Below are 22509 nucleotides of genomic sequence, written 5' to 3'. Positions count from 1 at the left end.
ACCAATCTGGGGGGAAATGCATTTAACGTCGGTAATGTTTAGAGGACTTTTTTGTTAACCTTCCCCTCTTGGTCAGTTTAATATTAATACATTCAATTGTGTTTTTAAAAGTGACCTTTTGTCTACTGTTGAACCTTTCGCTGCGCGAAGACTTCTCCTTTCTTTTCTCTCGTCTTTCCGACCGTGGTCAGAAGCGCAGGGGAGATTTCCTTCAGGGCTGAAGGGAATTCTCCTTCGGGGTTCACTTCCCGTTTGAAACCCTCAACCTCCAGAGCGGATTAAGAATGACTCCAAAACAGTTATTCTGGGAATGACACCTTCTCTTTATTTAACGAAGTGCTCCGTCCTCCGAACACACAATAATTACAACGCACACACCTCCGCTCCGTGCTCACCCCCCCCCCCCCCCATCTGCACCTGCACTCGCCCCTCCCCTTGTCTCTCGTGGATCGCACCCCGCTCAGCACACACACACTGCAACACTACCCTTGTATTGATCAAGTGGTATAGGTTTATACGGGATTAAGAAAGTAAGCAGTGCTAGCAAATTGTGTTTCCATAAAATAATTGTTACATTAATCTAATCCAATGTCCCTGATTTCATTTTCACGTAGATGCAATCCTGCAGGAATTAAAAGAACATGGCAGCAGTTAAAAGTGAAAAAGAAATCGAGTCTTCTCAAAATCCTCGCACGACGTAAATGTAATTCTCTATGAATTAATGCAGCCTCCTCGTCTATTGGGTCCTCCAGAAAAGGACAAGCCATTCTTGTCACTTGTCTCTGTGTGACGGAAATGTGGGCAATGAAGGTTAAAGTGAAAAATACCGCTTCGTCTTTAAAAAGGGGAGGGGACCGGCAGAAACCTTGAGTTTAGAGAATAAAACCTGCTCCCGACCAGGTTAGGTTCACAGCATAAGTAACCATGGACACTGACTCCGAGTAGAAGTTACCTCTCTTTCAGAAACGGGTTTGACTTACTCTGCTTTCTCTGGTTTAACAAACCTCCCATTCTGAAACAGAAAACCCAGGGTTTCCCTGATTTCAGGGTTAACATACTCAGAGTTTACACTAAACCTCCTTTCTGAAACAGGCCCCAGGACTGGATTATGGCAAAATATTTTGTATTTTGTCCTTCAATCATTTATTTGACTTCTCAGTGTTTTAAACTTATTTTGAAAACTGGAAAGGGATTTCAGCCGCGTTCACTCAGTTCCTGTAAAGCTGAGAATGCAAGAGCACTAAAAACTCAGGAGCGGCTCATTTGACACCGCAGATCTGAATGACGGATCAAACATCTTGAAGCTGCTTCCACTCCATCAGCCGTGTTCTCCTTCCATCTTTTCTCCTGATCACACAAGAGATCCTCCTCCTTCTGTCCATCAACTCTCTATTTCTCCTTCAGTCAAAGTTCTGCTCCAATGTCTTCATTCCTGACTTTGCCGTCCTCCTCTTCTTTCTCCAACAGTCGTCCAGTCTCCTCCCTGAAGGTTCGTGTTCATGTGTGTGTGTGTGTGTGTGTGTGTGTGGGGGGGGGCTACACATTATTTTTGTGATTCACTAAGAAACCTCGGTCAGTGTGTTTTCCCGGATGAAGAGGACTAACATCTCCTTGTCCTTCCTGCCTAGTGTTTTATTTCTGTTTTTGTTTTATTAACAAACTGGATCATTTTGTTGCCATAAATACTTTCATCGCAGAGAAAGGGGGGGGGGGGGGGGTCCGCTCCTTCCCTCAGCAGCTATGAATTACCCATCAGTGGTCACGCTCACCTGGCTGCAGAGCGTGCAGTTACATTCTGACGCCAGAAGATGGCCCTGCCCACTAAACTGATTCAATAGCTAAATTCAAGTTTGGTTCTAATTCGGTATAAAAGCACAAGCTTCAGTATTTCGTGCAGCTCAAAGAGGAACTACATTACCTTTGGCGCGCGCTCAGTGCGTGTGTACCTTCTGGAGCGAAAACATAAGCTACAAAAACGTCACAGACCGCGTGAGGTGGCTCTCCTCCATTCAGTGCTCAATAGCACTAAAGTCTGCCATTAGATCAGAGCGGGCAGGTGTGTTTGAGGCCACACCCCCTCCAGCGAACGCATGTGTTTGGACGGACAGGTGTGTGCAATCTGGTGCATCACCTCGGAAGACTCCGGACGCAGCAGCTCCGCGTTGAAGCCGCAGACATGCCGCCGCGTGCGCTTGGGCTCCTGGTGGGAGTTCTGCTCTCAGTTCGGACAGGTGAGATCAGAGCTGTAAAGTGTTGTCTTCATTAAGTGAAGCCATAAACATGAGCAGGGTTCGGGAGTAGAACAACATAGAGCTGTTTATGGACCGGAACCTTTGAAACCCGTCCTTTTGCTCTTCCCTGGATCTTTAAGTCAAATGCTTACAGGACCAGGATGGTTTCTGATGAAGATGGTCCATGAAGACCTGTCAGACAGGACCAGGATTCTTCGCTCTGCTCCTCTGAGGGTTTTTTCTCGTTTATTGGTCTTGGAATTACAAAAAGGATCACATTTATATTTGGGCGGGCAAGGCACCCCAAAGTCCACCCATGGGTCCTTTTCTTCCATTATTCTCTTGTTCTGCGTCTTTGGTAAAACATCACGATGCGTTTTGTCTGCTGCAGGAAAGGGTGGGTCGGGTCCATGGGTGGTTTCTGCGAGGGTCCAGTCCAGAACAGGATCATGGACCTCATTGAGGAACAGAACAGTTGAACCTTGAAACGTGGTTTTTGGACAGTGGGAGCAGACGTGGGGAGAAGCTGTGAGGGGGTGGTCCAGACCCGTACTTTAAACTGTTTTGGATCTTCAGAGGGCTGATCTGGACTATTTGTTCTCAGGCGGAAGCTGGAACTGGACCCAGAACCAGAGGACTGAAAGCCTGCAGGAACCGTTCTCTGGACGCTTTGGCTTCAGTGGTGAGTTTCAGATGAAGCTTCTTGTCCCTAAAGCTGAGCGGACCAGATATTTTCCCTGCACCTCCTCTGAGGTGGTCCATCTCTAACTTGGAAGCTGAACTTCCTGTTTTGTCTGTTTGCTGCTCAGAGCTGGCGGGGGTCCGGGCCTTCCCTCCGGAGCTAGAAATGGAGACCAGGATCATTGGGGGGCAGGAGGCCTGGGCTCACTCGTGGCCCTGGCAGGTCTCGCTCCAGTTTTCCACAATGCCAACCTGTGGGGGGGCCATCATTGCTCCAGAGTGGGTGGTATCTGCTGCTCACTGCTTCAGCAGGTCAGGTGGATTAGCGTTTGGGGGTGGACTACAGGGCAGGTTCATTTTCAAACTGGCATCCTGGTCACCATGGTAACCCCATGGGCCCTAAATTAAGGCTATGCAGACCATGCTTAGACTGGCCGTTTCCATGGTAACAGTAAATGTTTGTTCTGGAGGTGGAGCGTGGATCCATAGATTTAGCTTTTCTGATGCCGTTTTAGAGACAACACAGCTTCCTCCGTGATCAGATTTCATTCCTGCCACCAGGGGGTCAGAGTCTGTGGTCTGCACCTGCAGCTACCGTTCTGGTTCTGTCCAGAGTCTGCACCCTAAAAAGCAGATGCTCATGAGTCCATCAGAACCACGGAAAATTCCTGCTGGAACTCTTGTGTCCACAGGTTCAACACTGAATCTCTGTGGACCGTTCTGGCAGGGAAACATGACCTGGACAAGCCCCAGGAGACAGAGGAGCAGGTGAGTCCAGGCCAGAACCCAAGTCCCAGTAGAACCAGATCTTCAGCGCAAGCTTGGCAGGAAGTGGTATTATTGAAATAAAAATCTAATATATTAGAATTTCTGTTTTTATATAAGTGAAATTCTTGTTTCAGTTGTCAGTTCAGTGCAGTTTGGTCATGAATTTCAAAACTGGTTAAAACTTAGATTAGATTACAGTGAGAATAGTTTTTTTCTTGAAAGGTGGGGTTTTACCTGCTAAACCTCTGTTCATGCTGTTGGATGCTTCATGGAGCATAAATGGATGGATGTTGGATGGATGCTCATACTGGCCAGTTTCTCTTCTCTTCCCTGAAACTCTGCACTTTTCAGCGGGTCCAGGTCTCGAAGATCGTCACTCATCACCAGTACAACACTCGCACTAAAGAGTGCGACCTGGCTCTGCTGAAGCTCGAGCGCCCGCTGGTATTCAACGAGTTTGTTCGGCCCATTGACCTCTGGATGACCCCGCTGCCCGAGCACATGAAGTGCACCATCACCGGCTGGGGCTCCACCCAAGAGAGTGAGGACTCCTTCATCCCAGGAATAGGACCTCATGAGTCCTCTTTGAAAAAACGCTCTTCTTTCAGACGGTCCCCGAGTCAACCGCCTGCAGGAGGTGAACGTCAGCATTCTGGCCTTCGATGTCTGCAATGAGTACTACAAAGGCAGGATCATGCCGTCCATGTTCTGCGCCGGCAAAGACGAAGGAGGCCTGGATGCCTGCCAGGTGTGGGCACTAAGGTTCCTCAGGTTCTCGCAATGTTTTCTGTTTCTATCCAGCAGGCTTTGAATTCTTCATTTTGTCAAACGTCTTGGTTTTTTTTGGTGGTGGGGGGTCATATCTCCCACCCCCACCACCTGTCCTTCATTCTCCATTTCCTGTCCAGACTCTCCTTCAGGATGGTGGTTCTTTCTCCTGCACAATTCTGAAAGTTTCTACTCTGGGAATTAACCCCCCCCCCCCCCCTCCAATGGGGTGAAGCCCCTCATCATGACTGCAGAGGAGATGGTTCTGGTGCTGACATGAACTCTGTCTGGACATTTAGGGAGACTCTGGAGGCCCGCTGTCCTGCTTCACTGGGACCCGACATAAGCTGGCAGGCGTGGTGAGCTGGGGGGTCGGTTGTGGTCGAGCCAGAAAGCCTGGAGTCTACTCCAAACTGCAGCAGCACATCCTGTGGATGTCTGACATCATAAGTCAGTTGTGTGGGTGTTTGTACTTGGATCAGATCAGATGAGTCCTGCTTTTCACAGCTTCTCTTCTCCTGCAGACGAGGTGAAGGAGGCCCAGGTGGACCTCACAGGAGCAGGTGTGTTTCCCAGCAGAGGTCAGGTGTGTTGCTGGTGTCCTCCACGTTTCCATAATCTGCCTTTCAGAGACGGCGTGTGGGAAACTGCAGCCCTCTAGCTGTGAGCGGGCTCCAAGCTTGGCCAGCATCTCTGTGTCCAGGAGGGGGGCGGTGTGGGTGGACAATGTTACAGAGTCCTGCCCCTTCTCCTGGCCCTGGATGGTCAGCCTGCAGTCAAACAGGAAGCACTTCTGCAGCGGTGTTCTGATCCATCAGCGTTGGGTGCTTACAGCCAAACACTGCAGTGTCAGGTGACCCCCCCCCCCCCCCCCACACACACACACACAGGACCTTTTTGGTTTTTTTGGAGAGGGGTTGGTGCTGACTTCTGTTTTTCTCCAGTGCTAAAGAGGACGTGGTGGTTCTGGGGGTCCATGACCTGAAGTTAACGTCAGTTCAGACTGTTCTAGTGGACGAGGTCTTTAGCCCCGTTAACGATGCCGGCTTCCCGCCACATTCTGATCTGTCTCTGCTGCGCCTCAGTGCATCAGCCAGATTTGGTACAAAAAAGATCCAATCCTACTGATGGGTTCTGAATTAGATCTGCGATTCCCGCCTCCTGGTTCTGTTTTAGGTCCACACGTGTCTCCAGTTTGCATCCCTGAGGAGGACGAGGAGCTGGATGACAGCTGGACCTGTGTCGTTGCTGGCTGGGGGAAAGTCCAGACATCAGGTATGCAGAAGAGGCGGAGCTGCTGGAGATGATCTGTGCTAACCTGAGATACAGGTGTTCCAACCACACCCCTGGGTGCAACACTGCAATATTCCTACTGAGGAACTAATGAAGAACTTCTTACAAGTGGAAGGAAGCTGCAGGCCTCTCTTCGCTGCATCATATTTACTCGGCAGACATTTTCATACCTTCTCGGCGTTACCGCCTTTTCATATTTGTGCTACATTTCTTCCCTTTGGTCTGTGGAAAATCCACCTGCAGGCAAACTACAGTCAACTGCATCAGAGTTCATCTGCAAGGAGAGAGCTTTACTTCCAAGAAGACCAGAGTTCAGAGAAGCTTTCACACCTCCCAAACCAGATCCAGATTAGATCTGCCATAAAGTCTAAACGCTGCAGAAACTAACATTTGAGGGTGAATCAACTGTGAAGAATGATTGACTTAAGCGCCCGCCATTAAGGCGTGCCGTCTAGCCGGTCTTTCATTAACCCTCTTGCAGCTTTTTAAAGGATGTGCATCTGATTCAGGCGGAGAACAGATGTTTAAAATCAACAGGACACCTACCACCTGGTCTGCAGCCCCCCGCCCATTAGACATTAAGACTGACACGCCTCCCTCCCGCTTTGTTTCTGCAGAGGCCTTAAATCCGGACCGGCTGCACCACGCCGAGTTGACCCTGGTCAACGAGTCCACCTGCATCCAGAAATGGGGCGATCTCATTACTGACTACCACATCTGCTCTCACCCAGTGGGATCGGCTTCCTGCATGGTGGGAACCTTTCAGGTTTTGGAAGGAACAGGAGAACATGCTCCCCTTTCCTGGGTTTCAGAAATTTTCCTCTGTTGGTGGATCCTCAGATGTTCTGTTCTCTGCAGGGAGATGCTGGAGCTCCTCTCTTCTGTCGGAAACACGATTCCTACTTCCTGTTTGGTGTGGTTACGTGGGGCAGTTGGAGGTGCAGCGCTAACAAACCTGCCATTTTCACCCGTGTGGCAGACTTCCTTTCATGGATCAGTGATGTGATTGACGTCTGAGCTTTCAAGCTCATTAGAAGCTCCATGTTTTCCTCTTTTGGTCTGTTTTGAGCGGCCCACTTCCCGCTTTCATGTTTCACAGACAAGTAGAAGCGCAGAATTGAAATAAAGTTTGAAACAGTCCGGAAGTCTTTATTGACATTTGTTCAATGAATTTCATCAGTGTAGCTGAACTGATCCTGGACTCACATCTGACAAAAGGAGAAGGTTGGATCTGGTTCAGAGGGCTCGGTCCTCCTGCAGCGGCTGCTGGGGCCCTTCCCTCCCTCACCTGGTGCACATTGCTCCTGTAATCAGTTTATTTTAACTTTTGCTTCAACTCTCAGGCTTTTATTTGGGGGAGGAGTGTCAAGCAGACCATGGTCACAATAGAAGCCCTGAACTGATCGGACCCTCGTCGTGCAGCTCAGACGGTTGGTCTTCATAAACCGGGTTGCAGATGCTGCGGCTGCTGGTAGCGGTTGCAGATGCATCTCCATCTTCTTCCTATTGGACCGAAACAGTCAGCAGTGACCGGATCATCTGACCTTCAGAAGGAATGTAGTCATTTCCAGAAATTCCATTTAACCCTTGTGCTATATTAGATGACCCCCCCCCCCCCTTCCATTGAGGTGTTCTCCCTACCATGACAAAGGTGGATAAAGGTGGAAAGATTTCATGTAATCCATGGACACCAGTGAAGATCACAAATCATTGAAGAAAAAAGGTTCAGAGCACTGTCTAGTGGGTCTAGATGACCCAACACCCAATGTCAAAGTGTCTGGGATACCACAAGGGATAAATGTGTGCATGTTGACTAAATGGTTCTAATCCCAGGTTTCACATATGTTGATGCCTTTGGGCAAAATGACTGGCTTTCCCTGTGAGAAATTTTACGTTCTCTTAGGATAAAAGTTCCTGCTAAAAGCAAATTAGGTAAATCTATTCTCAAGATCAACAAAATGATATTTAGTCAGCATTGACTAGTTACAGGACAGACGGACGGATGTTACAGCATCAATGGATGGATAGATGGATGTTCCAGCAGGTCATGGTTTTGTCAGTTGTCTCCATCATGTCATGGAATTTGTTCAGATGCAGTCTGACTGAGAAAACCTTCACAAACCTCAGTCGCTCTCAGCCTCTAGAGGTCGTGACCTAGAATGAAGCTTGTTTATCGACCAGAGTGGACTGATGCTCTCGTGGATCTTAAAACGCTCACTTTTATCGCTTTGATGGAAATAAATTCCTTACAATCCCACTAACGTTGAAAAGATTTGTGTGGCCCATTCCTGCTTCCATGTTTCATGGACAAGTAGAAGCCTTGTTAAAGTATCTCGTTGTTCTTCACTGTTTGGCATCTGCCTTCAGGTGTCGCCACAGTGGATCAGCTTCCACTGAGTCACAGCTGGTTTGGCAGAAATTTTTACACCCGATTCCTCTTCTGACACAACCCTGTATTTTACCCTGGCTGGGGACCGACACAGGAAGACTTGGCCCCCCTTGTGGCCAAAGGATTGGATGAAGCTCATTGCACCTCCTGGGAATCAAACCCTGGTTTCTCATGCACCAGTCCTACATGCAGACCACTGAACCCTCTGGCCGGGGTTTGTCATTCAGACTGACTTTGGACAGAATTCCAGAGTTTCTGTAAACACAGACCCACAGACAGAAACCTGCTAGCTCACCTTGAAGTAGTGGAACTGAAAAGGTTTGCTCCTCTGCCTGTAGAAGTGATAGGCAACAAATGCCACTCCAACCATCAGAAGGGCCAGAAGGACTGCCCCCACACCCACCCCCGCCTGGTGTGCCACATGCATCTGCTGAATCAACATGAGAGCCGCAGTTCAGCAGTGAGAACTCCAGAATGAAGGGTTATCGCTGACATCACAAACCTCTTGATTAGGGGGTGGAGCTTTCAAAGGTCCCAGTAGAACATGAATCAAACCGTTAGAAGCTTGGATGTTGGAATCAATGATAAAGTGCTCGTTAACGTAACGTGACGCCTGTGAATATGAAAAAAAGACCAACTTTTGGAGAACTTTCGTAGAACGTTTTTTGAGTGACACTGAGAAGCCATACAAGCCCTGATTCTGACCAGGGAGGACGGATCAAGTAGGTCTGCCACGCCCAGAACGGTAAGACCACCCACTCGCGTTCTGATGCGAGTGCCATTCTTCAGTTGGCTGATGGGAAGCGCCTGACCCTCCGAGAGGTGGAACTCGATGTCACGCTGTGAGAGAGTCTGCAGACATGCACAGATGAGAGCAGCTCAGGTGAGATCATAACGGCCCTGACTTACCTGCAGCATGACTCACCTGGTTACTGGGGAGGCCACTGTTGTCAGGTACAAACAGGGTGGACTGAACTGCAGGGTCACCGAGGCGTTTGACAAACTGGCGGCCGGACTTGGACGTCTGGGAGTAATTTAGGATTTGCTTGGTTGGAGGAAAGACCAGATTAGGATCATGTGACCGAAAGCGGATCCTAAATTTGCTGGAAAACTGTCACTTACTGTGAGGAAGTTAGAAAAGCTGGGCGTGGACTTAAGGACCTGCATCAGGTTACCAGCACAGCCAAAACCGTCTCCGATATAACCAGGTTTACACTGACATTCCACATCTGAAACACAGTTTTAGAACTAAAGTCCAAGTCCTACCCTTGGGGAATTTGACTCTCGTCTTTTTCTTCCAGGTTCAGTTCTAGTAAACATCAAATCTCTGATTATGAAAAGGTATGATGCCATTCTGGGATCCTGCTTGGATAAATGGGGAATGACCTTCATAAATGTCAGACTGAAACTGCGTTACATTTCCAAATGATGTTGTGTTCTACTGACTACCCATTAAAAAAGTCCATTGACAGGGTGGAACCCAGATCCCTTTTCTACAGAGTCCAGTTGAATTCTCTGGACCGAGACTCACACACCTTGTATTTGAGAGGATTATCCCTGAAGTTGTGTGCTAAGGGTTGGTGTCCCCACCTACCCCAAACTCAAGGCCAACCCGACCCTCTCACCCTTCATCCGGTAACAGAAGCCGTCCCAGGTCTCGCTCAGGTTTTTGCGGAACCCGTAGTCCACAATACCCACATGTCCAAAGCCACATTTGGGGTTAGAGTAGGTAGTGGGGTATGCAACTCGCGCTTGGTCCAACCAGCCAGCAGCACACATGTTCAAGCCCCCCTTGACAAAAACAGTAATTAGAGGGCACGTCATCAGTGGCTGCTTCCCTGGCCGTTCTGTCTTCACTGACCTGCTGAGCATGGTGAAGCTGGGAGAGCGTGGCCAAGGACCCTCCCTCTATGATGCAAACCTGCTGAGCTGCAGCATAGGTCAGTTTATACTGACCGGCTTTGGAGCGGACATGAAACACACCAAACAGTTTATCTGCACACAGGAACAACATGGCGTTAAAGCCTGAAGACAGTAAGGAGCAGTAAAGAGAAACGTGACCATCTCTACTGAACAAATGAAGGAACAGCTGAGAGAGGTCCATCTGCTGCTCCAAACTCCAAACCTGCAGAAAAAGCTCATGCCGTTGGGAAAAAGTAGATGTCAAAGTGCTGGCATGTAGAATTCACGCCACAAAAGCAACAATAAGACCAGATTTGAAAAAAAACATGATGATGGTAAAGCCATGCCACAGAGTGCTGTCAGGTTTCACGCTGACCTTCAAAGTGGAGATCAGAACATCTGGCATCTGAGTGGCACCCCCCATTGTCCTGGAGACAGCGGCTAACGGGAATCTGCATGAGTTCGCAGCTCACGCCATCTCCAAGGTAGTTGTCCTTACAGGCGCACTTCTTTTTTCCCTGTTGTCACACACAACCTTTAGCACGTGGGACACGTCTGAGGTGTTATGGTAACTGGGACGTGCTCACCGGAGCCGTCATGATGCAGGTGGCATGCTCGTGGCAGCCACCGTTGTCCCCAAAAGAACAGGGATCCACCGGCACGCAGGTGAAACCATCTCCAGAGTGACCATCCAGACAAGTGCAGTTCACATTCTCCCCCTCCTGAGAACACGTGGCTTCTTTGGCACAGCCCCCATTCCAGATGCTACAGACGTCCATCACTGCAGAAACACAGAGGTTAAACACGGTAAAGCTTCCCATTTGTGGAATCACTGAGGGTTTTATTGAAAGGTTCAGGTTCTAAGTGAAAACTGGTCAGAACTGATCTCAAAAGCTTGGATCTACTCAAGCGTCTGATGAGCATGGACGGATCCAGTCGGCACCTGTGTTTTGACAACAGCTGGTGGGAGATCCACTCTTTTCCTTTTAATGTACTGCCTCAGAGATTGAACTTTTGCCGTTTTATTTTTTATTTCTCTTCAAACCAATATAATTTAGGAAAGGTTTCTCTCACTGCAGTACACGTTCATTTAACGCTTGCAGGTTTCCTAAAGGTGAGAACAAGGCGGGGTTGTACCTGTGCAGGTAAATCCATCCCCTTGGTGAAAAGAGCGACACACACAGGTATTATTGTCCTTGCAGATGGCTTTTGGAGAGCAGGCGGGTGAGCACTCAAACACTTCAGCTGCAAAGACACACATACGGTGAGGCTCCTCCCCCAATGCTGGACAAGCATCACTGCATCACAGTGAAGGTCACATCAATGTTTCAACGTTTCTCACTTTGCTGCTCGTCACATTGCTCTCCGGTCCACCCGCGCTCACAGAAACACAGACCTGAGCCATGCACTCCTTCGTCACATGACCCGTGAGCGGAGCATTTACAGGCTGGAACACATAGAGTTGACATGAAGACAAGCACAAGCTCCTCCCATCTGAAGCCTGCTCCTCACCTTTACATGTGGGGCCATAGAAACCAGGTTTGCACTGGTTACAGGCTGTACCTCCAAACCCAGCCTGGCAGGTGCAGGTACCGTTACCCAGGTGACCATCGTCACATTTCCCACGGTTGCTGCATGGAGAGTGGATACCTCCAGGACAGACTGGACAGAGGACAGAGAGGACATCTCCTGTTCATATGAATGTCAGTGATGTCACTCAAGTAGGCAGGTGAAGGGTGCAGGACATAAGGACAAACAGTGAGACAGGCAAACTGATTGGGGTTTGCTCCGCCCACTCAACAACATGCCAAAAGCAGGTGATTGGGCAGCAGAAAGTGGACTTTTGATTAAGTCACTTGAATTTCAGAGAGTAAACTCCAGTTGAAAAGGATGTTGTTCTCCAAAAAGATTTTCTTAACACTTATCTCCTTTTACGTTTATCAAAGAATTGTGGAGGTAAGAGTTAGAAGGGGTCATGCTCCCACCCAGACAGTCCCGTCCATAGTATCCTGGACAACACTTGGGCTGCCAGAAGTTGACGGTGCAGACAGACCTGCAGCCGGAGTTCTTGCTGACATGAAAGTTTGGAAGGTCACATTTCTGAAGCTCCTGATGAAGGAAAAGAGATGAACACGTCACTCAGATGGTGGCTTCCTGATTTTAGGGTTTCTTGGCTTGACGTTGACCTTCTGCTTCGATCCTCGAGGACAGCGACTCAAAGAGGATGTGCACATCCCACAGCCCATCTTTCAAGAAGAAAGCAGGAAAAGGAGCAGCATAAATGCCATTATGAACACATTTTATACCAACTGTCTGATCACAGACTGACAGATGGAAAATGGTCCAAAAGTCCTTCTGAGGAGGTCCTTTCTTGGCCCAGTTTTGCTCTGTTCAGTCTGGATTTTCCCTTATATAGTTGGGTTCACCTGAAGATCAAAGGTGGTTTGTACATCGCAGCGCCCTCCTTGGCTGGGCGGAGTCAGCAGACAATCAATCCCGTAAGCAATCCCACCTTTGAAGATGAGGTGCCTCTGCAGTATCCGGCAGGACTGATCATTGATGAAGATTTCTCCCTGATTGTTGAATTGAAGACAGACTTAGAGCGTTCTCTCACAGACTTTCTTCTGCTTTTGCTTCACTTACAATACTTTGTGCCCCCCCACAGGAGAAGGAAAGGGCCGAGCCCTGCAGGGTCCGCCCTGAGTCCAGGTAAATGAGGTCTTCTGCGTAAAGCTGAGTGCCATAAACAAGGTTGTGATGAATCAGACATTGCCTCCTCTGTTTTCATTGATGCTCTCATCCGTCTCTGTTTTTACAATCGTCAAAACTATCTTTAAACTTTTCCCCTTTAGATCGGTTGAAAAGGTAAATTCACCTTCTGATTTGGCAGAATGTGGAACTTCAGATACTCCAGCAGCTGTTTCCGGTTCTGCTGGTGGAACAGGAAGTCCTTTTGTTCCTGTGGCAGAGATGCCATGGTTGCATCAGAGGGCATGAAAACAGTGACTGGATGATTGACGCCGTCATTGACCAGCTCCAGCACACCGGTGTCCTGAAAAACCACACAGAAATATTTACAGGCTGGACCGTCTCCAGGTAACCATATGATCTTCATCGCAGCCCTCTTCCTTCAGTCTTCCGACCTCGTCTTCTCAGTGATCTCTGAGATCTTTTGACAACAACAGACCGCTGTACACACAGGTCTGCAGTTCAAGCTTAGAAATGTTCTATGACGGAAAAAATATCACAAAATATTGTTATCTGTGGAGAATACAGACCTGACAACCCCCAGCAAGCATAAAGCAACAGATGTTAACTACTGTCCTGCATGTTAAAAAAAAGAGGAAACGAGGAAAACAAAGACGTTCATGGATCCATTTGTCTGCAAGAAGACGCATCACAATGAGGCGGAGCATGGAGACTGTGGGCCGCCCATTGTAGCTTTTAAATTACTGCTACAGGCTTCTTCAAATTTGAATAAAGAAATACTCAGAAAGGAAAATTTCATCCTATCCTCCATCATCGGAAAAATTCTACAAGAACATTTTAGAAACACCAAAAAGACCATTTTCATCAGAGCAGGTCTTTGAACAAAGGTAAAGAGAGACTGAACAGAGATGCAGTTACACAAAAAAAAAACTGAAATAACACAGCACAGTCAAACGGTTTACTTTAATAATCTACTGTACTTAAAAAAACAACAATGGAAAAAAAAGATGCCAACCCCCTGATGGCAATGAAAGTCAGCTGATATAAATAGTTAACACATTAATTCAGCTGATTGTGAGGATATAGATATGACTCTGGTCAAAATGGCATCTCTGTGATTCATCATTACCAAAGGAAAATTCCTAAAATAATCCCGACATGTAAAGATGAAGACAAACATCTTTTTACAAAGCATAGACCTGTTTCTCTCTCCATGAGCATCAACAATCTCAGATAATATGTTCAATTATAAATTAGTTAAAGTTATTGATGAACATACTGTACCATAATACATAAAACACATTGATGAGGGATGTTGATACAAATTTACCTGAAGTAGTTTGAAGAAGGTTTTATATCCCCGTGTCACGTCTGTCAGGTTCAGTTCTGCTGGGTCCTGTAGTCAAATATCATCAATTCATTTGGATGGTTTAAGAACATTCACAGGAGGTTTGGGCTCTTTCTAATGAAAGCTCTTTTCTTTCAGCCTGTTGTTATTCAGGAAACAAATTACCAACTGAAAAACAAAGACATTAATGTGTTTTTGGTTTGCAGATGAAACCAAACAAAAGCCAATCAGCCAGATATTTTCCTCTTTCTCTGAGGAAAACTACAACTTTATTTTTTCGAGACCAGCCTAAAAGTTGTTGTTCACCTATTATCATGTTATGCGTCGGCACGGAGAAACAGCTTTCACTGATTCAAACAGGTGGAGTGGCAGAGAGTTTATATGCCCTTTCAGTCAGACAACTCTTGCAGAAGAATATTTATTTCACAACATCTTTCGGTTGGCATTCACAACTTGATTCACAACTTTGTTTTGGCATAAGGCTCTGTTCAATTCCTTGAGATAATTCTTTTTTCCTTACACTTTCGGGTAACAAAACCCCCGTAACGGAGCCCAAAGGTGGAAGCCGGGGAGGAGGGAGGGGCAAAGAATGAGCGCTGAAGGTAAAAGGAATGAACAATTGTACACCTGACTTAAATAGTACGCTGAGCAGGTGAGTTAATTGACTGACACGCCCTATGGGAGTAACCTGTAATTCTGCAGAGTGTCTGCCCGAAATGCGACGAGTCGCTATTTCTGACACGCACGTGTATTTTAAGACACAGCAAGACCCAGGTAGACCACAACGCAAAGGGTCTTCCCTAAGGACCCACACTGGATCTTTTTTTAACTAATTGAATGCTGGATTTTACTGTTCAGCCTAAAAGTGTTTGAACTAGTTACAGCTGAACTCTAATCCAGACATCGTCTCAATTAAAGTTAGCTGAAGGTGGTGGCAGTGTACACAGCTGTGGACAGTTTTCCACAGTTGTTGTTAAAAGACAAACTCAAAATGGTCACGAAAATAACATGAAACAGACTAATCTAGAATGAATAATCTGTGGAAAAACAAAAGTTACTTCTGATCTGTTGTTTAACAAATCTTTGAAAAAAAAAGATATTTGAAAATAGCCTGGAGAAAATGCTAGAACCCGGCCAACAGAGTGATGGACGGCTACCACAGAAATCCTCCATCCTGCTGATCAGGTCACCCCAGAGGACAAGGTTGTTCCACTCTGCTGCTGTGAAAACTGCATTCAGATCCGATACTTACCGGGCCGAGAAGAAAGCTGTCTTTATCCATGTTTGGGGGAAACAGAATCCTGTCGATTTCGTGTATGATCCCATTAACGCTCACGTCGTCGCTGTCCGTCACATTGGCCTCATTGATGAAGATCGATCCCTGTAAAGTTAGAGATCCACGTCAAACATAAGGGTGAACAAAATGTATTCTTGGCATTTCTCTGCAGTCACAGCCACGATTGGGAACTATTCGGTGGTTCAACAACCCCCCCCCCCCTCCCCCAGTGTCCCTTTTTTAAAGTCTTTGGTATGACCTGACCAGACATTTGAACCTACAACCTACCAGTCTTAGGGCAGCCACTGAGCTGGTAGTAAGAGCAGGAATCTGTTCACACAAACCCTCAGCTTCAAAAAGCCTTCATGCATGGCTCCAGCAGTTTTCTCTTTTTTTTCAGTCCTCCAGAAACCTTGTTAGCTTTTTTTCCAAAGACAAACACAAACTGAAAACGTCTGTAAAGTGTCAACCAGGAGACATCAAAGCTGTGATAAGACTCCCGACCGTCCCATCTGCTGGTGGCAATTCTTTATCGCTAAGAAACAACATGTCCAACAATGAGTTCAACCTTCACAGAAGTGTTGCTGTTATGCCAGCCCCCATGTTTGTTTGACCCGCCCCCAATCTCTGATGTAAGCACCATCTGCAGTGGAAAAAAATCCATCAGAGAAAACTGGAGAATGCTTTACAGCCTTAAAGCTAACCTTACAGGTCCAACCAGCATCATTTTACCTAAGTTACCTTCTCCTAGCAGCAGGAAACCTGCCTTTAAACACCCAAACGGTCCGGGGGCGGTGGATAAGTCACCTTGGTGGAGTCAACGCTCAGGACGAGTCCAGACAGAGAAGTCACATTGGAGATGAGACTCAAGTCGGTGGGAAGAAGAGTACAACACATGACGATGTGACTGCGCAGCAAGTTCCTGAAAGCCTCCTTATGTTTGGCCAACAGCTTCATCTGCAGAGAAAACATGAGAACTTTTGTCCTGAAGATCGACCTCTCTGCCTGGTTCCAAGATCTCCCTGCACTCCTTGCTGCTGATTACCTGGACCAACACCTGAGTCAACAGTAAAATTTTTGCAGAGAACAGGAAAACAGGGAGGAGGGGTAGATCTCAAGAACCCGTGTAGTCCTGTTCTAAAGCCTACACATTCCTGAGCACTGCCAGAGACCTTGACGGTCCACTACCTGTCTCACCTTGATGGAAGAGTCGGATTCAAAGGTTTGCGTTTTGGGAGCAAAGACAGTAAAGGGGCCCCGCCCACGCAGGGAAATCTCCATGCTCTGAAAGCAGAGGTCACTTCAGGATAGATCTTCCTCCAGCAAAAGACGAAAGAAAGATTGTCCTCCACTCACATTGACGGCAAAGTAGAAGCTGGTAAGACCCCTCAGCCTCAACTCCTGTCAAAATTCAGATCTTAGTATTACAATCCTTCCATCCGTTCATTTCCATTTCAGCTGCTCACCCGATTCACCGTGCCTTTGCACCGCAGCCCGTCTCCAACAAAGAGCTTCTTGCACTTGCAGGTCACGAAGCCCCGAGCTGTCATGTTGCAGGTGGCATCAACGTGACATCCGCCGTTTCTCTGGAGGCATCAGCAGCAGGTGAAACTGATTTACGCTTCATCAGACCGGAGCTCAGCACATCTGCAGGACTCACCTTTTCACACAAGTTGATGCGGCTGCAGGAGCGACCGTCTCCAGAGAAACCGCCAGGACAAACGCAGGAGGCCTGTCAGAGAACTTCAAAATCAGCCCAAATAAGAACCTTTGGGTTAACACAGCAGAGTCTGACCTGGTTTGGTCCCACGTGGATGCACTGAGCATCAGAATGACACCCTCCGTTCCCCTCCAGACACGGATTTATTTCTGAAAAACAAAACATCCCACATTTCTCAAACACCTCACAGCGGGTATTTCTCCTTTTCTTCTGCAGAGATACTTTTTCTCACAGACCTGCAGATTCTCGGCAATCTAAAATCTAAACTTTAACTGTGTGGTGGTCTTGGACAAAATCATGTGTTTCATTGTGTTGGGCAGGGCCTCGGAAAGGGATGCTGCTATTGAGACTAGGGGAATGGGAAGTACCACGCCCAAAATTCTGCCCCAATACTTTGCTGCCATTGTCAATAGAACAAACGTGCAACCCACCAACACACACGAGTCCGTCTCCTGCATAGCCTCTGCTGCAGATGCAGTCTCTCCGCCCGTGACGTGTCCTTTTACAGACTGCAAATGGACTGCAGCCGCCGTAGTCCACTAGACAGGGGTCCACGGCTGAAAACATCATCATCTTTATCTGTGTTCACTCGTATAGGTCATTCCTGCTGACGTTCTCACATTTGCAAAATGTCCCATTCCCTTCAAATCCAGCAGCACAGAGACACTCAGGACCAGACGCTCGGGTCACACAGCTGTAAAAGAATCAATGCAGAAGATGAAGAGGAGGAAGAAGAGAAAGCAGTTTTATATCTGTGAGTGTGAACCCACTTTGCACTGCTGTGACATTTTTCCAAGCCACAAAATTCCTCTGCTCCAGATTCAATTTCTGTACCGAGACAAACTCAGGTTATCGTCAGAATTTTTGAGACAAGAGAAGATTTTTTTCCTGTTTTATCCTGAGGATCTCTTGGATTCCGTCCCCACCAAAAACCCACCTCATCCTACTTCCTGCCTTCAGCCAGACATCTTTGAAAACTCTGGGCTGAATTTGATCCAGTCCATCTGTCTGAACTTTTTAAGAGACCTGATCTGAGCTAAACTTCCTCGTTCAGGTCTACACTCTTTCCCTCCCTCAGTAGGATGAACTGCAGCTGCAGCCGCACAACATTCTACAGAACCTCTGTCGCTCAGAGGAAGAGGTTTTTTGCAGATTTAATTTAAGAACTTTAAGAATTCTGCAGACTTTTTTCTAACAGCTTGGACTAAGAACAGGAATCAGAGTCTGTAAATGAAGAAACACGAGGAGCCCATGATGAAGACGTTAACATGATTTGACCCCCTACTCTCATCACAGTGCACCCCCCTCCAGCCAACGTCACACTGGCATGTCCCATCTCCTCCCAGTCCCTCGGAGCAGCGCCCGTTCTTGCATTCACACTCTGCGGAGCACACAGGGCAGTTAAACCGGATCACTTTGATGCACGTGGACATGAAGAAGCTGCACCCACCTTGATCACAGTGAATCCCGTATCTGCCCCCCTCACACGTCTCACAGGCTGTCCCGTTAAAGCCTCTGTTGCACCGACACACTCCGGTGCCGTTGGTCCCGTCCAAGCACAGCCCATTCCCGAAGCAGGGTTTCCCGGCTGAACCGGGACAGGGCTCACAGTGCTCACCAAAGAAACCAGCACAGCACCTTTGCTCCTGGAAACACAGCAGAAAGTCTGAGGCTGCAGATGGGTTCTACCCAAAAACCTGTTTTCCAAAGTGGATGGTGCAGCAGCGCCCACATACCACGCTCTTTTGCAGACAGGTGGCTCTGCAGCCGGTACGCAGGCGTAACTGCCTGCTCTGGTCGAATGTTATAAGTGCGCACTTCCTCCAGTCTTTGGATTTCTGCACCAAAGAAAAGTGAAGGGGGAATGCAGGAACGTAAGCAAGCTTAAAGAACCATTTTCTGTCAGAGGAGAAGTTCTGCATTTAGATCCTCCCTTGAGTGAGTCGCAGTCGGTTTCTATTAACCTACCAAAGGTGTTCCTTATGCTAAGAGTCAGACACAGACACAGACACTGTTCAGGTCTTAAAATGACCTGAGTAAGATCAATCCAGCTCCTGGCTGCTCCATCACTGAGCGGTGCACATTGGTGGTTCACATGCACACCTGTGTTTTATGTCCACTTCACAGGTTTGTACCTGTGGTTCTAAAGCAGGGATGGGCAGTATCTGCATGATTTCCAGTTATCCAAGCTCTACTCATGACCGATTACCTGGTTCAGGTGTGTCCAGCCAATTAGAAGATGCTAAATAAGGGTTTGTAGGAAAACATGCAGGATTACGGCCTTCGAGGCCTGGAGTTTCCCATCCCTGTGAGTTGAACGCTGCCTTGAATCTTTTGGTCTTGCTCTCATTAAATGATAACCCTCAATTAAAATAAATAAATAAATAAATAAAATCACAAAACTCTGGCTTGCAGAAGAAGCAACCAGAACCTTGGTGGGGGTCCCTCTCCCCTGGACTAAACATCTAAGAATTTAACATTTGCTCTCCTCAACATTCAGGCTTCTTGGGAAAAGTTGGAAAGTTCAAACTGAAACCAAACTCAAAGATGACTTGTTCTTCTGACTATTGACGGCACTGGGAGATGGTTTAGACCAGAAGTGTCAGAATCCAGGCCTCGAGGGCCGGTGTCCAACCTGCCATTGAAGCTCCTCATTGGCTAAACACCTGATCCAGGTATTCAGCAGCAGATGAGGTTTGGTTTTTGGAAAACCAGCGGGGAGGCCGCCCCTCGAGGCCTGGACTCTGACAGCCCTGGTTTAGACCAAGCCGTCTGCCTCTGTGTTCAAGATTCCACTTTCATGCATCTGAGGAAGTAGAGTCTGACCTCTGGAACGGTGTTGTTCGGGCATATCTTGTTCTGGTGGAACAGGCAGGGGACACACAGGCCCTTGGAGAAGCAGAGCAATGGTGGGTGGAGCAGCCATTTACAGTGTGTGGTGCGTTCACTGTTCTCTGACTTTACCGGCACTCTTTGGTAGGTGAGTTTGTCGCAGCGATTCCTACTGATGGGCAGAACAGCTGAAAGGGTGTGAATCACGCCGTTCCCACTCAGAATGTTGAAAGAGTTTATCTGAGCGTCGTTCACAAAAATCTGCGGGACAAACACACAGAATGGGTCGTCCTTCCTGCTGTCACGTGATCCGCTGGCAGAGTTTCACTCTCAGAGCCACACTTTTCCATCTCTAGGGAAGATGCCGAGCTGGAAGGAAAATCCCAGCAGCGTCTGTTTGTATCCTCCATGCTGAAGGTCAGTTCTCAGCAGGCGCTGCGATGCCACCATGTGGTAACGGGTCGTATTTACGTCCTGGTAACAAAGACACAAAAAACCTGAGACCCGGTTCTCTCAGACTGGCAAATGAACAAGGCTACCGTCCAGAATCACAACAGGAATCTGCAGGTCCTGTAGTTTTATAGATGAGCCTCCATCCTCATCTTCAGCATCTGAAGCTCATAGCAGGTGAAGATATCGAACCCGAATGATCATTTAACCTTGACATCTTTGAGAGACAAAGACACTAGCGATCACTTCCGGCACCATGGAGCTTTGGAGCACCTTCCTCTGTTGACAGAGGTCCAGGTAAGAAGTGGCCTTCAAGAAAAACTGCAGGAACCACATGCAGAACAATGCACCACTGATGACTGAAGGAGGCAGACTGCTGGTCCAGCAGCTGGAGAGACCCACAATGATGAATGCAACCTTAACCCTAACCTGAACTGCTGGTTCTGTTCTACAGCAGGACACCAAAAAAATGAACACCAGTGTCTCCAAGTTAGACTGAGATTTGACCTAAACTTCAAAATCTCAAGATGACCGCAGATCTGTTGGCACTGCGGTTCTCATGTGTCTGTACCAGCGCCGTTGAGCCCGTGGTTTTCAGGTGTGCCTGGATAGCAGCATCTGTTGGAGCAAAGACGGTAAACTCGCCGGTCTGCTCGATCTCCTGCGTCAGGTTGTATTCCTGTAGAAATGCCAAGTTAACAGGAAGTCCTCCACATGTTCTTCAGCTTGCACCTTTGCCTTTTCCCACCATGAGATAGGATTTGATGAGTGACAGCTCTGGCCTCAGCCCCAGCATGGCCAGCAAACCTTCACTTCTCTTCCTGTCAGGAACCAGAACCTGCAAACACAAGAAGAAAATTCAGTTCACCAGCAGATGGCGCTGCAGCAGCATCTTCTCAGCTCTTGACCTTATTAATGAGGTGCATGACCCCATTTGTGGCAGCAATGTCTGATGTAATGATGGTGGCTCCGCCCACAAATGTGACCTGAAACACGAAAGTTATCAGAGAGATTTTTCAGCCAAACTCAAAACAGACTTTCTCTGAGTTCCTCCGTTTTTCCACTAATCCAGTTTTCTCCAGTTTGCATGACCAACACGCCTAAAACCTTCTAAACTCAACATGGTCATGTGACCCCGGTTACTGTGAACATGGAGCCAATGAAAAGGAGGCTGGGACTGTGGACCATCATTTTCCACACTAGGGGGACCACAAAGATGTAGAGAAACTATGGGATTGATAATGTCATCTGTAATCCGTGTTTCTTGTGTCAGTCTTATCCTAATATTTACCTGATCTTTCTGTGAAACCGAAAGTGTTGTTTTTAGCAGCGAGGTCACCGAGGAGACATCTTCCAGACAGGACAGCAGGCAGGTACCAGAGACCATGTGGTTCCTGTTCAAAAAAGAGCAAGTCACACCTGATCCAGACCACCACATGCAGAGCTTTCGGTTCATGTACTAAAACCTGATGAGACTTGGTAGGTTTTCCCTCAGGCTCCAAAACCTCCTGTCTTCCACAGGCATGCCAGCGATGGCGGAGGTTGTCGGGACAAAGAGGGTGAAGTTCTGATCCGACAGTAAGGACGGAAGACCGGACTTCTGGCAGGACAAAGAAAGGGGAATCAGAAGTGGCACAGAAAGACAGCAACCACAGGTGACACCTCCAGCACTCACAATTATCCAGGTTGAGAAGTCCGAGGCGCTGGGCAGAACCAGCAGCTGCTGTAATGTTCAGAACATGACAGTCAGAATGAAGCCAAAAGAAAACAACATAAGGTGAACATTGGACTCTCACCTGTTCCACAGTGCCATAGCACACCTGTCCGTTTCCAACATATTCGTCATGGCAGACACACCTCCACTGCGAGGACAGTAGCCGGCAGCTGGCCTGACATGTTCACACAAAGGTTGTACAAAGTCCTGGTTTTCGTGCACACCTAATATTTCAAATGTGCAGAACCCACCAGGTAGTGACAGCCACCCTCCGCAGTCACACACTGATTGACAGGCTCGCAGGTTTCACCGTCTCCTTTGAAGCCAGACTTGCATGAGCAATCACTCTGAGCAAAGAGACAATAAAAAACTCCTGACAGCCCTGACTGCTTTAATTGGCAGGTTCTGCCATTCCCAAAGACCTCAGT

At 47.7% G+C, this 22509-nt stretch overlaps 3 protein-coding genes across 7 annotated transcripts in view; 1 reads left to right on the top strand and 2 right to left on the bottom strand.

Annotated features, from left to right (window-relative positions):
• The window catches only part of LOC101166705 (filamin-C), a 152812-nt gene extending 150803 nt beyond the window's left edge, over positions 1-2009 (bottom strand). The window contains exon 1 of the mRNA XM_023952378.1: positions 1919-2009. The gene's annotated coding sequence lies outside the window, so the exon portion shown is untranslated. The remainder of the gene's footprint in view (positions 1-1918) is intronic.
• On the top strand, positions 2009-6881 carry LOC101163726 (brain-specific serine protease 4-like). 2 transcript variants are annotated; one of them, XM_023952386.1, is made up of 13 exons: positions 2009-2231; positions 2836-2913; positions 3041-3224; positions 3605-3680; positions 4032-4221; positions 4289-4428; positions 4748-4898; positions 4973-5011; positions 5079-5301; positions 5393-5550; positions 5625-5723; positions 6359-6492; positions 6600-6881. In XM_023952386.1, exons 1-13 carry the CDS (start codon positions 2177-2179, stop codon positions 6756-6758), a joined length of 1686 nt encoding a protein of 561 aa, XP_023808154.1. In that variant the 5' UTR covers positions 2009-2176; the 3' UTR covers positions 6759-6881. The 2 variants fall into 2 exon arrangements, with proteins under 2 accessions (XP_023808154.1, XP_023808155.1); XM_023952387.1 differs by lacking the exon at positions 6600-6881 and having other exon boundaries at positions 5393-5468; positions 6359-6476.
• stab2 (stabilin 2) overlaps positions 6865-22509 on the bottom strand; it is a 31597-nt gene continuing 15952 nt past the window's right edge. For 2 of the 4 annotated variants that reach the window (XM_023952379.1, XM_023952382.1), the window contains 43 exons: positions 22333-22428; positions 22164-22256; positions 22043-22090; positions 21834-21967; positions 21659-21761; positions 21276-21353; positions 21116-21205; positions 20939-21046; positions 20260-20391; positions 20050-20178; positions 19912-19974; positions 18822-18923; positions 18536-18731; positions 18371-18466; positions 17856-17913; positions 17706-17779; positions 17517-17642; positions 17161-17234; positions 17026-17097; positions 16832-16951; positions 16722-16766; positions 16563-16649; positions 16173-16322; positions 15342-15470; positions 14072-14137; positions 12908-13084; positions 12676-12765; positions 12459-12605; positions 12219-12278; positions 12018-12141; positions 11545-11694; positions 11375-11479; positions 11170-11277; positions 10620-10813; positions 10409-10550; positions 9992-10125; positions 9756-9921; positions 9253-9359; positions 9056-9175; positions 8836-8982; positions 8633-8743; positions 8426-8560; positions 6865-7244 (listed from right to left, as the gene is read on the bottom strand). In XM_023952379.1, the coding sequence (XP_023808147.1) occupies positions 7122-7244; positions 8426-8560; positions 8633-8743; positions 8836-8982; positions 9056-9175; positions 9253-9359; positions 9756-9921; positions 9992-10125; positions 10409-10550; positions 10620-10813; positions 11170-11277; positions 11375-11479; positions 11545-11694; positions 12018-12141; positions 12219-12278; positions 12459-12605; positions 12676-12765; positions 12908-13084; positions 14072-14137; positions 15342-15470; positions 16173-16322; positions 16563-16649; positions 16722-16766; positions 16832-16951; positions 17026-17097; positions 17161-17234; positions 17517-17642; positions 17706-17779; positions 17856-17913; positions 18371-18466; positions 18536-18731; positions 18822-18923; positions 19912-19974; positions 20050-20178; positions 20260-20391; positions 20939-21046; positions 21116-21205; positions 21276-21353; positions 21659-21761; positions 21834-21967; positions 22043-22090; positions 22164-22256; positions 22333-22428 (4809 nt within the window). In that variant the 3' untranslated portion in view covers positions 6865-7121. The remainder of the gene's footprint in view (positions 7245-8425; positions 8561-8632; positions 8744-8835; positions 8983-9055; positions 9176-9252; positions 9360-9755; positions 9922-9991; positions 10126-10408; positions 10551-10619; positions 10814-11169; positions 11278-11374; positions 11480-11544; positions 11695-12017; positions 12142-12218; positions 12279-12458; positions 12606-12675; positions 12766-12907; positions 13085-14071; positions 14138-15341; positions 15471-16172; positions 16323-16562; positions 16650-16721; positions 16767-16831; positions 16952-17025; positions 17098-17160; positions 17235-17516; positions 17643-17705; positions 17780-17855; positions 17914-18370; positions 18467-18535; positions 18732-18821; positions 18924-19911; positions 19975-20049; positions 20179-20259; positions 20392-20938; positions 21047-21115; positions 21206-21275; positions 21354-21658; positions 21762-21833; positions 21968-22042; positions 22091-22163; positions 22257-22332; positions 22429-22509) is intronic. The other 2 variants (XM_023952380.1, XM_023952381.1) reach the window with 2 other exon arrangements.

The sequence above is a fragment of the Oryzias latipes genome, chromosome 23, assembly GCF_002234675.1.
Source record: "Oryzias latipes chromosome 23, ASM223467v1".
NCBI classification, from domain to species: domain Eukaryota; kingdom Metazoa; phylum Chordata; class Actinopteri; order Beloniformes; family Adrianichthyidae; genus Oryzias; species Oryzias latipes.
This window is presented reverse-complemented; position numbering and strand designations above follow the sequence as displayed.